This window comes from Falco naumanni, chromosome 2 (genome assembly GCF_017639655.2).
Source record: "Falco naumanni isolate bFalNau1 chromosome 2, bFalNau1.pat, whole genome shotgun sequence".
In the NCBI taxonomy this organism is placed as follows: domain Eukaryota; kingdom Metazoa; phylum Chordata; class Aves; order Falconiformes; family Falconidae; genus Falco; species Falco naumanni.
The window spans coordinates 4,914,304-4,927,455 of NC_054055.1; the positions used below are offsets into that span (position 1 = coordinate 4,914,304).

At 38.0% G+C, this 13,152-nt stretch overlaps 1 protein-coding gene across 2 annotated transcripts in view; it reads left to right on the forward strand.

Annotated features, from left to right (window-relative positions):
- ACER3 (alkaline ceramidase 3) overlaps nt 1-13,152 on the forward strand; it is a 53,206-nt gene that overhangs the window by 9,320 nt on the left and 30,734 nt on the right. For both annotated transcript variants that reach the window (XM_040583503.1, XM_040583504.1), the window contains exon 2: nt 11,151-11,261. In XM_040583503.1, the coding sequence (XP_040439437.1) occupies nt 11,151-11,261 (111 nt within the window). The remainder of the gene's footprint in view (nt 1-11,150; nt 11,262-13,152) is intronic.

The following is a 13,152-nucleotide window of genomic DNA, read 5'->3' on the forward strand; positions in this document are numbered from 1 at the left end:
GTTATTTTCGTTCACTTAAACAAACTGCTAATGGCTTTGTGATCTGTGATATCACAGTTGCTTTTCACTCAGAGTTTTCGGGTTTGGTACCTGTTAAGTCTTTCAAGGCCCAAGTTTTATCTTCGTGTGAGGTCCCTCAGTATAGTCTTCAGCATGTCTAATGTCAGAACAGTACTCATGCTAAAACTCTTCGAGTTCATTCCAATTTAATTTTTCTTTTTTTCCTTTCTCTGTTCTAGGCTGCAGAGAAATATTTTAAAGCTATTTCTTTTTCTTAATAGCATCCCCTTCCAAGTTCTTCAGTTCTTTTTCCTGCCTTTAAATTATTCCATGCTGATTTCCACATGGCTTTTGTATTAACTTATTTTTTTCTGCTTTTGTTGTACTTTTTCTACATTTGTTTCAAACCTGTCCTCTGAAACATTTCCTCTGCCAGCCACCATTTGTGCTGGGCACCTGGCTGATTTTATGTATGTTTTTGACTGTATCACATCATTGTTCAATGAAAGTGACTTCTGCCCGAATGTTTGCCACCCACCTTATGAATTGTTATTTTGTAGGTACTATAATAAGTTATATTTATGAGAAAAAGACAGCATTTAAAGCTCAAACCTTCAATGTTAGCGTATCTCTTCTTGTATTTGGTTTAGACAATGAGATACTTAAGATTTGGACTTTGACCTTACTGTCTTTGTGGAGAAGCACCTTAATTTTCCTCTAGATAAACAGCTTTTGCCGAGGTTTGTGGGTGGATAGGCAGCTACCTTTTTTTTCTTTCTTTTCTTTTTCAAGCAGGAACAAGAAAGTTGTCTTGAAATAACAATTGAACAGTAACTAAAGAATAGACCTGGAATTAGAAGTTACAGACCAGGAGCAACAACCTTTGAGTTTTGGGCTGGTGAATTAATTGGGTACTGTTGAAAGTTCTTGCTGGAGGCTGTTGTATTGACTGGAAAAGGTTATAAAGATTTTACAGAAAAGTAGTGCCTATATAAAAAAGTATTCAGGAGTGAAGAACAAGAGTCAGAGTCATTCCTGAGATCAGATGCCTGCCTTTTATCACATTCCAAGTAGTCTTAGGACTTTTCAGTTAAGGCAGTCCTGCAAAAAAAGATAGTTACGGATGGGATTTTCTGCTAGTACTGCTGATCGGAGAGGGTTCACCGATCAGTGTTTGAATGGTTGCTGTACATCTCAATCAGGCCGTGTTTGCTGATTAGTTTCATTATTCGTATGTGCTCTGTTTTAAATTTGTCACATAGTGTCTCACCTTTAATTTCCTACCATCCAAATAGAGCAAAATGCAAAAGAATGACATGAGTCATTAATAGGAGAGACTTTAATTGTTTTGGACACCCAGGGGAAATCCACACCAGTAGCAAGAAAGGAAGGAAAGCAAGAGAATTTGGATTTTGAAGAAAGGCTACTCAAATTAAAGCTACAAATACCTGGAAAAGAGCACTGTTCACACATCATTCTTGTGCCATCCAGTGAGTGTACCGGGCTCCCCTAATGCTCAGCTTTCATATGTCACTGCACGGTTCCTGGAAGAGTCCTGCCAGAGCCTCTGAGGTGATGCCCACAGCTTACTATGCCTCAAGTTGGTATCTCCGTTTGTGGTGAGGAGTGTTAGATGCTGGGCTGGATGTACTCTGGTAGCTCTAACCATCAACTGCCAAAAGCTGTGCTTTCTGCTCTGGACAGACCCTTAGGCTTAGGGGAGTTGGTGCAGACACTGAGCATGAAGCCAGGATGCTGATACCAGCATAAAATAATAAAGGTTGGAAGGAGCAACTCCTAGTTGCTGTATCTGACCCCTCCTTCTCATTTGTCCCTTACAGTTTTTCTCATAATAGTATGCCAACATCTATGTAGAGCTAGATTAATGCAGCATTTCTTTGTTATGTACTCACTTTATCATATTTTTCTACGGTGTTTTATCTACCTTTAATTTTACTATTTCTATTATATATGTGAACTTGCTCTTCAGATTTCTGATCATAACATTGTATTGGTCACTGCTTAGTTTCAGCCATAGCTGAAAGGTAAGCTTCCGCATCTCGATTGTTTCCTTCTAGTCTTACCTCATCAACCTGTCTTAAAATAACACTTGAAATATGTTTTATTTTGTTTTCCGGTGAAGTTTATAATAGAAGTAAATCTGCCCTTCAACAACAAGCTTATTTCATGTAATATTCTAACTTTACATCATCTCAGCCTAATCTCTAGGCTTTGATTGCATTTTCCAGCCGTAAGCACTAGCTTTTAGTGAGCTTTCTATATTGATATTTCAAATGATCTGCCTATGTCAACTGTTTTTACTTTAAATTCACTTGCAAAATCCTTCCAGGTATACTTCAAAGTAATTGTTCTGCTTGCTATCATCTTAGGTGCACATTTATCAGGGAAATGATGCTTTATTTTCTACGAGGCTTCCCCACACTCTAGTAAAGCAACATTAAAATATGATAGGATGCCGTATAAGCTAATTGTGATACAATTTATTCCTTGCCATTCAGTTAATTGTGGCTGTATTGGTTTGGGAGTACTACGTCCTGTAAAGGAGCTGTGTACTATATATATATTATATATAAGCTGTGTCCACGCTTCTTCCTGCAGTCTCAAAAAATGGCCAAGGATAGATGCTAGTACTTCTGTTACATCCTTAAACACCATTCTTTTTTATGTAATGGGTCCCTTCAAAACCCCAAACCATTTATTAATGCTTCAGAATACCCTGCACTTCTGACAGGCACAGGTGTGATAGACATAGTTAGAGCCACAGCAAGATTATTAGCAAAACTGGCTTCAGAAGCGAGGAACGTGTTACACCATCTAAGTTAAATCTGTGGTACGACACTAATGTTGGATTTCTGGCATTGCAAGGCTATCAGTTTCTTATAAAGAAGTGTGGACCTTTAAAATTTGGACTTGTGTAGTATTAGCTTTCACTTATTTATTTTTAGCATAATATACATAAGAAGCGAGGTCAGCATTAGTACAGTCTCCTCTTTGGTTCTAATTTTCTGGTGTCCTTACTGCACAGTAGCAAAGCGCTTTGCAGAGCGGTGAGGGTAAAGAAAAGGATGGCTTAATTGTAACCTAGGGCAGTTTAATAAGAAGTACTTTTCTAAGATGTGCATATCAAAGAGAGGCTTGTGCATTAGAAAATACACCCACGCTTTACAGGCTTGTGTGTGCTTTGTTAGTCAGGACTGTTGAGAGCTTTTTCTTCTAAATACCTTTTGATTGTTTTGAAGAACACAAATGTAATGTGAAATACTGGAATAAGAGTAAAACCATCTACAAAAATATTAGCTGAACTAGTATGATGAATGCCAAGGGAATGAATTCTGCAGCTGGAATATAAAGTAAGGCCATAAATCAGAATGTATCACTTGACGCAGCATGTTGGAACGGCTCATAAATGAGCACTAGGAATAAAAATCAGATTGTGTTGTTAATAATTAATTTTTTTTCCCCTAAAATTACCTCATTACCCCTCCCCAATCCAGTAAATCACTAAAATGGTACGCTGATATCCTTCTGAACATTTACATATCTTGGAGGAATGGAGGTCCAGCAAGGAAGAAGCAGCCTGGAAGATCTAGAAGCAATACATGCTGACTTTAAAACCTCCCAGTTGGCCACCAGCTCTGCAGCAGCAATGCTGCCTTTAGTTTTTTTGGCCTTGTCCCAGCACTTTGACTTACTGGAATCGGCTGTCTGTTGCGGCTGGGGCTGAGACGCATGCGGCTGGAACACAGTGTGCTCACACTCGTGGTATGCATCTGTGTTGGTGCTAGCCTTGAGAAGGCAGCTGTGTTCCTGCCTCGTTTGCATCCTTTCTTTGCCCATGGTGGATTGTTTCCTTCGCGCTACCTCACAGCGTGTTGTCCACTTTTGTTTGAAACTGTTTCAGGATTCATGGCTTCTTTGGGAGACGTTGCTGCTGCCAAATAAACTTGATTTCTAGATGTTCTACCTAAACTTTCCTTTTCCTTGTTTCAGTCTGTTAGTGCTGATCAGAATGCTGTTCTTTAGTAGTACAAATAATTATTTTTATTTTTTTCAGTCCTTACCCCATGTAAATCTGTTGGATTCCACGTTGTTTTCTTGTAGCTGCTGCCAGGCCAAGATTTAGGCAGTTTCTCTTGGGTTTTTTTAAGTTTTTTTCTTTTCTGATGTAGTACTCCTGGTTGCTGCATTTGACCCCTCCTTCTCATTTGTCCCTTACAGTTTTTCTCATTAATAGTATGCCAACATCTATGTAGAGCTAGATTAATGCAGCATCTCTTTGTTATGTACTCACTTTATCGTGTTTTTCTACGGTGTTTTATCTACCCTTAATTTTATTATTTCTATGATCTATATGAGCTTGCTCTTCAGATTTCTGATTTTCTTTTAAATATCTAGGGAGATCTAGTAGTCCCACTAATAACCCATTAATTTGAAGTGTTATTTATCCTGACTGCTTTTTATAGTTCTTCAGGAAGCTTTCATACATAGTTTGTACAGTTCAGTAATTGCTTCACCGTTTTTTTTCTTCAGTGTTTTTCCCATTTTGTCTTTAGAAATGTGGTGTCTAATACAAGTTGCAGCTGAATTGCTGAAGTTGCAACTTCAGTTAATGTCCATGTAAACAAAATCAAGGCTTACTTAGTATTTGGAAAGGAGAATTACACGAGGTAAGAAATTGATTTTGTAGCATAAAAATAAACACTCTAAACACCCAGCACCCCCACTTCTTTTGTTTTTCAGTCTTCATTGTTCCTCTGCTCCAGCCTGGAGTAACACTGTGTTGTGTTTCACTGAGTAACAGGAAGTTTATATTGATCCTTCATGCACATTACTAAGTAGGAAGTTTAGTAATTACATATTGGCAAAATTCCTGTGGGGATGACTCTGTTTTCTCCCCTTGAGGTCCTTCTGAAATATCAAATGGAGACAGGAGTTTTCATTTCCTGACACTCTGAAGTGCAGTTATTGTAAACTTTGAAGTAGAAGATATTAAAAATGGCTGGTGGAAGTGAAACTGTAATTGCTACACAGCCCTCCTGGTGATAAGCCATAAGCGAAAACGGCACAAGATTGAAGTTAGTGGCCAAACCAGCCAATTCTGTGCAGTTGGGTCTTCTAAAAAATCATGAAATGCCTGCACTTTGAAGCATCAGTGATACAAACCTCCCCTGGGCTCTGACTGAGTTATTATTGACTGATAATATATAGCATATACTGTATGGAAACTTGCTGGATTTAATTCAAATTAATTCCTCTGTTCACACTTTCAATGCTGTGATAGGTGAGCTTTGAAGTACTTGTATCTTAGCAAGGACTCTCATATTAGATTTTAACGAGTTTCTTATTCTTATAAGGAAATACTTTAGATTCCTCCTCAGTCTTTAAGCTGTGAGGCTACCTACTTCTCCAGTTCAAGTCTAATCTCCAAACACCTTTTTGTCTTTGTTTCTCCTTACCTTGGGGTGCTGGGCCACAGGACTACCCTTTTTACACCTTTCACTGTTATTCTGTGTATTCATTTTTGGTTTCATATCCCCAGAGATCCTTTCAAGAGAAACATCTTTCATTAACAGAGCCAGGGCTCCTAATGGTAGATGGTTATGTTCTCAAATGTGCCTGAAGTGCGTTGCTTTGCAATTTCTTTACATTGGGTAAACTCTAATAATGAGCTGTGGTTTGCACCAGAGCTGTTTGAGATGATTCCAGAAACAAAAGCCATGACACGAAATTCCTTATATCTGAAAGCAGCTAGAAGGATGATTCAAGCTCTGCATGATGACATCTGATAGGCTTTATTTTTTATAATTATTTTAATTTCTTCATGCAATGATGGACAAAGAAAAAGCTACATGATCCAGGAAGTGCACCGTAATTGACTGTACAGAGTGCCATGACATCCAGACAATGCAATGGATGTTTTCAGCCTCAAAATCTCGTTTTCTTGCTTGTTTTATTCAAAGGGACACTCTGACTTTATTGCAAATTGGGTATCTGGTTTAGAAAACAGAAGCCAATTTCTTTTCTCCTGTTTCACACTTCGGTGCAGTTGTCCTTAAGGGGAGGCTGTGGAGGCTTGTAATGAATATTATGGGTTTTAGTTCTGGTTTTAAATAAACTTCTTACATATAGTCAACCTTTTTAACTGCAAAATTTTTTTTTCTCTCTCTGTGTAACATCTGTTTCTGTTGGTTTTGAATCTTGTAGAAATCACAGCAGAGTGAGAAATCTATTTGTTTGATAGAGAGAAAGAGAATTTTAACTTTTGAAAAGATCTGTGCACCTGGTAGATCTTGCAGTCATTCTGTGTACAAACATGAGAAGAATGAATAAGAAGAAATCTCTTAACACTGTGTAAATCACATTGATCATCTTGTCAAAAGCTGAAGATGATAATTTTGCTTCTTTTTTTATAACACTTTTTCTCCCTCACTGAAAACATCACTTATATTCTAACTCCTGGTGTTGTGTTCCTGATGTTTTTTCATCCTGCTTATTATATCTTTATGACCATGTTCTGTTACAACTGAACTTATATACAACTTATTTTATCCTTTTGATTCCTCATCCAAATGTATTGTAGAAATGACTTTCCTAATGTAGAATTAACTATATATTTGGGGAAATTGAGACTTTATGGAGGTATGGTCCTTCAAATTTGTGTATGCTCTAACTGTACCAAGCTGTCTGTATAACAGTAAGCAGTATACTGTGCCTGTGTTTGCTGGCAAATACCATTTTCTCTTCGGATTTATGTTGAGTGTCTTCGAGGTGGTCAGTCTTTGTGCATTTATAATAATATGCATTTTTTTTTAGCACCTGAAGATAACTCTGAATGTACATGCAGCATAAAAAAGACTTGTCAGGTTTTGCTGTTGTATTCGTAGAACAGGGTTGCAGATGTGATTTAACACTCCTACAGCTGTCCTGCCCGTAGACAGAGCCCTGTGGAAATTGTTTTGCATAAATCTGGTTTTGTTCTGCTGCCGTATAGCATTCTCTAAATGAATAAAGCAGTATTTTGAAACAGTGGCTTGGAGTTAAACAGCCTTGAAAGACTTTTGTGAACAATTTTAAGGCCAGTTACACATCTGTATTTATCGTGATTAGGCATTGATTTAGCACTTTACCTAGTGCCATGTATAATCTTTGTGGACAGTGTGTTTTACTAATGTGATGGGCCACCACATCGTGTACTCTGGCTTTTGAGCTTGTTGAGCTTTCCCCTCAAAGCAGGAGGTTCATCATGCTACCCATTTCTGTTGGGGAGCAGTTGTAAATATTTCCTCTTCAGTGGGAAACTTTCATCTTCATTATATCCTGCATTTGTCTTGGGCTAGTTTATATCTATTTATTCTTTCGTCCATATTATCCGTTAGTTCAGCTAGCTCCTTTCCAACCTTGGCATTTATCCATGTGTTTACAGAGTGCAGTTTTATTCCATCCAGCCATTCTTCTGTTAGGCTAGGTGACCTAAGCAATTGTTGTCCCTTCTGATGTTATAAGCTCCCATTTGTCACTCCCATCTGAGTGATGCTTCTTGGTGCCTGATGTGTTTTCTCTTTTTCTTTTATCAATAACTAGAGAATGGTGTATTCTACTATTGGCTTGCTTGAAGACATTAGTATTTTCCCTGCCTCTACTGAAAGTAAATTTAGGGGGTTGGGTGCCTACAGTGATGTCTTATGATCAGTCATCATGCAGTCTTTATTCACTTTTCTTCCTCTTCACATAGATTAATCCTACATTTTGAATAAGGAGTCATATTCACATCGAAAGACGTGTTCTTGGCCATCATATTTAATCCAGTTCCTGTCATTTCAGGCCACAAGTTCTTTCCTTTCTTCCTCTGATAACCTAGTCTTCCTTTCTGTTGACAGACTTGCTGAAGATAAAATGCTGAGAAGCAGTCTTGGGCCAATAAAGAAAAAATAGATCACTCCCTGGACCAGTATTCAAGGAATCCAGTACTGAAGTAGAAGAATGCTGTACAGAGTTTAAGCCCAGGTCCATCCACATGCATGCATCTAAATCCTGATGTACTGAATTTCTTACAGGCATTAATCAAGAATCTCTTCTTTAATTATTTTGCATACCTTCTGCCTCCTGCCTTAGTTACAAATTCTCCAATCTCTGGTCTTCCCAAGGAGGTCTGCTGCATGAATTTTTTTTCCTTTATTTTTAAAAAGGAGAATATGTTGAAAAAGATTAGGTTTCTTGACAGTTTAACTTTTTTCTCATTTTCAACTTTCATATTGCTTTCCTTCAAAACTGGTTTCACTTCCTTATTTGTTAATTAACTTTAGAGTTATGGGTCTGTAGTTACCTTTTTCTTCTTTCTTGGTATTGTTTGCTAATCTCCGTGCATATCCTACTGCCATCTTTTGATGGAATTGGGAAAAAAACCTTTTAATGAATTTATAAGCTATTCTATGTGAGGATAATCCTGTAAAGACTAGTTAGACTTTTTTGAAAGATGTGCTCCTAGTGACCTTGAATTCGAAAGCAGCCTTGTAGTTTTTGTTCTCGAAAGAAGTAATTTTTCTAGCAGCACGCCAGAGGACTTCATTGTTTCCCTGCCCACATTTCCCTTTTTGAAAAATTTGCACAACTTTCAATGAATATGTTTTGCAAATAGGCTTGCCTAATCTGTGCTCTAAATGTTCTGAATAATGTGGATCAAAAAGTGCAGAGAAGGAGTGGCAGGAATTTACAGCTAGATTAGGTCTACGGTATTTCCTCTCTCAGCAAGACGGTCCTAGATTAAATGCTCATACATTTTCAATGATTTAACATAATTATAGCTTTAGAGGAACTGTTGAAACCTTGCTTTCCTACAGAAGAATCTCTTTTCTGCATTCTTACATACATCTGAAGTTTGTTATCCTGCTGCCACTCTCTTCCAAAGTCACGTGCCTTCCTCATTGTGGATAAACATCATGATATTTCTTTTGTTCAGCATTTTCATATTTGAATTTTTGCCAGGATTTTGGCGGTTTCATAACAAAGTGACCTTGAGCAGTGATATTTCTATAATGTCTAATAACCTGTGTTGAAAATGGGCATAGTTGAGAACCGCCTTAGAATGCCGAAGATTTTTTTATCCAGACTACATAGCCTTTACTCTGCTTTTCAAGGCGGGATGACATTTTTGCATGATTTATGGGTGGACATGGTAATGGTCAGTTTGTTGCACAATACTGAGTCTTAGTGAATTTCTTCCAAACGTGGTCTCCACTGAAAGTGAATCACTGCCCATTGCAGCACTGTGGGACTGTGGTAAAAGGTTAATGATTCCCCAGAGGATTTAAGCATGAAAAAGGCCTTTTATATTGGTATAACTTGTATGTCTTTGCAGAGGTGTTTTGATTTCAGCTGGGCTCTTCTTTTACGTGGAGGAACTTACTGCAGAGCTGACTAGAAGAGTAAGATCTCTGGCACATCTCTGTTTTGTTTGTAACTTGGTGAATTCATGGTTGTGTGCGAGGTGATGTTAAATCGATAAGGAGGTGATTTAAAGGTCTGATAAACATCAGATGTGGTTTTATCTGGTCAGGAAGACTCAAACTGAGATTTGAATCTACTTTGTGAGAATTTAGAAGAACTAACCTGGTAAAGTAAACTAGGTACACTGCTGCTTCATGTGGTCTCAAATAACCTTTTTTCCATTTGGATTTGAAATTTCTGTAAACTTCTAAAGTATGGAATTTTGTATCCAGAGGTGCTGTAATAATTTGCAGTTGCATGATCATAGTTTGGTAGTTTTCACTTTTCTTTGGAATGGTTCTTGGGAAGTAGGACTCCTGAAAAGATAGGTGCTTGAATTAGGGGAGTCATTTAGGTGTGGCCTGCTCATTCTTGTTTTAGAAAGTGAAACTCTTTCTCAGATTTCCTGCTGAATAAAAAAAGCCAGAAATAGAGGAGGGGTTCTCTCTCCATAGCCTCATACATTGTTCTTTTCATTGAGATATTTGGAAATTAGAGTTTCAATGTTATATATGTTTAACTGATGGCATGTGAAAGCATGCAATGTTCTGCGTTTTTTAGTAATTCACTCTTTTTCCCAAATTGTATGTTATTTTATTCCCATTACATAACCTTTATTTTCAAAATTATGATTTGTGGTTAGGCTAAAAAGCTAAATCTGCATCCCTTCTGCTGAGAAAGGTACCATTTCCTTGTGCTTCACTTAAACTTCTCAGTATTTCGTTGTACTTTTGCATAGGCCAGGACAGTTTGAAAAAACATCTAAATCGGACTGGGAAAGAGAAAACAAAAAGGTTCCTTCATCTTCCCCAGTGCAGGAAGAGTCGATATGAGCCCTGATACGAGAGCTGGGCTCCTGGCTTGTACTTGCTTTCTCTGCCATGTGTCATTTCTTTGTATTGCATCCCAGGAGGGATGGAGAGCAGTGGTGTCTTGCTGAAGTTCAAGCTGTTGATAAGCTTTGACAGTTGCCTATCACGCTGATCAGTAGTGGCTTCTGACTTCTTGCTGTTCCTTACCATACCCTCTTACAGTCTTTGGTCTTACATTATGATCTGATAGGTAAGTATCCTGTCTGGCGTGTTCTGTGTGCACACAGTGACTAGCACACTGATAGTAAACATTGAACTGGTTTCACTTGGGAACGAGTCACTTGGTGACCTTAAAGTATCTGAAGGGAGTGTGAAGGAGAGAGTTCCAAGAATAGATTTAAGAAAAGAAAAAAACCCCAAACAAACAGCTCTCTTAAAATACCAGGCTTGAACTTTTTGTGGCTTATATCTCCTTAAGGAACTGGGTTTTAGTTCATAAGCTGTGCAGTCAAGGTAACCATGTTTTTCTCCTCCTGCCAAGAAAGTAAGCACCATCTAAGTCAAACTTTTTAGTTAAATTATCGTTTAATTTCTATCCATACAAGTGAAAAAAAGACAAAAGAGTTAAAATGTTCCTAGTCTTCAAGTAGTTAACTGAATTGTACTAAAATTTAATTTTGTGTTTTGGGTGAAACCAGAAGACAACTTCCATAAAGGTGTAACTTTCCATAGGAAAGCTATTGAACCTGTCTTTAATGAGTGAATGTACCTCTATTTATTTAAAGTGCATAATACCTAATTCTAAAATACCTGCTTTTGGTTTCTGTCCTACAGGGAACACAGTGAGTAACCTGATTTTCATTCTACCTCCAATCTATGGTGCGATTCAGACCTATAAAGATGGCCTTGAAAAACGGTATTTAGCTGCATATTTGTGTCTTACAGGTATGTGTAAAACTTAATTTGCTTTTTCATTATAAAGAGAGCTCAGATGTGCAATGAAGAATATGATAATATTAGTAAACCAAGTAGTTAGCTTACTGTGTCCTTTTATGATGATTTACAGAAAATTTCTTGTGTGTCCTACTTCCAAACAGTTTCACACTATTAATATTTTTGTGGCATTTGTATGGAACAGTAATACAAGAAATAGCAAAGATCTTGAAGGAACTGGAAAAGCATTCCTTCATGAGTTTTATTTGTTTTCCGTTCCTCTTTGGCATATGTCGCCCAACAACCTAACTGCCTTTGTATCTGGGAAGTTTTGCAAGGATGGAAGAACAATGGGACATCCATGCATAGGTGACCTTAAGGGCATTCTGTTTTTTTCTAAAATAACAAAATCCAGAATAGAACCAACTTCTTTTAAAACATTAATTGTGTAACTAGAAGTTGCCTAGAAGGAGCCTCAAGAAAGTTGGAGAGGGACTTTTTACAAGGGCCTGTAGTGATAGCACAAGGGGGAATGGCTTTCAACTGAAAGAGCGGAGATTTAGATTTAAATTAGATATAAGAAAGAAATTCTTTACCACGAGGGTGGCAAGGCGCTGGCCCAGGCTGCCCAGAGCAGCTGTGGGTGCCCCATCCCTGGCAGGGCTCAAGGCCAGGCTGGACGGGGCTGGGAGCAGCCTGGGCTGGGGGGAGGGGGCCCTGGCCCTGGCGGGGGGGTGGGACTGGGTGGTCTTGAAGGTCCCTTCCAGCCCAGACCATGCTGTGATCCTATGATTCGGTAAGCCATGTTCCTTTTGAGAAAATGTTTGAAGATGGTTCAAATTTGCAGTTGGGTCTCAAAGTAGATTTCACAGAACTTCTGTTTCACATGATTCCTCTGTTTGCTGTAGCTCCTATCAGTGTGGAGGCTATCTTTCTCATTCTTCTTAGTGGTAAGAGATTGGTTTATTGTAAATGTTACTATTAAGTTTGGCATACTTACGTATTTAGAGAAATACTGTTGAAAACCACATATCCGTATGCTAAATATACTCTTGATGCCAATTAAACTGCAATATATACTAGGTACAACTTCATGGTTTTTCAGTTATGTTGGATTTGCTGATATGTGCGGAAGATAAGCAGCAACAATGTACAGCTTTGGATGTTTTCTGAACGCTTTCCAAATAGCCACTTGTAGACTTTGTATGGTTTTGAGTAATTATTCATTTTTGTCTCAGTGTAAAACAGTTTGGCAGAAGAAATTCTTGAAGGTCAGGGTTTACTTTTAAAAAAGACAGGGAAAGAAATGGTGTGTAAGAGTTTGCTGAAATTAACTCTTTGCATGTTCTTGAATTTAAGTATCCTATACTGCCATTCTTTCTAAAAAAAAAAAAAAAAAAAAAAGGAAGGTAAAACTCTGTTTGAGACTCAGTGTTCACCATAACTTGTGACTATCTCTGTCAGTGACGCTTCACTATGATCAAAGTATACCACTACCTAACCAGAACGTCAGGCAGCTACGCTGCAACTGCCCTGCGTGGGGATTTCTCATATACCCTTTAATGTTGTTTTTTGTTTGTTGTTTTTTTTTTTTTTTTTTTTTTTAAATTATCTGTCTTTGATTGTGATAAATGCTATGGACTTCAGTTTTGTACTGTTCTTGGTGTTCATGAAGGGGAGCTCAGCCTGCCTATTTGACAGCAGTGCTGGAGGACAGCCCGGAGTTCTGTCTGGGCTCTGCTCATCTGTGACAGGGCTGCCTTTGACTCCTGTCTGAAGTGATAAATGCTTGTGTGGCTTGATTTTTTATCTTGTGTGTTGGAACCTAATATTAAATTCCAAAAATGTTTCTCTTCTGCTTCAGTATTAGTAACGCTGGACTTTTACAGCAGTTGAAAGATGT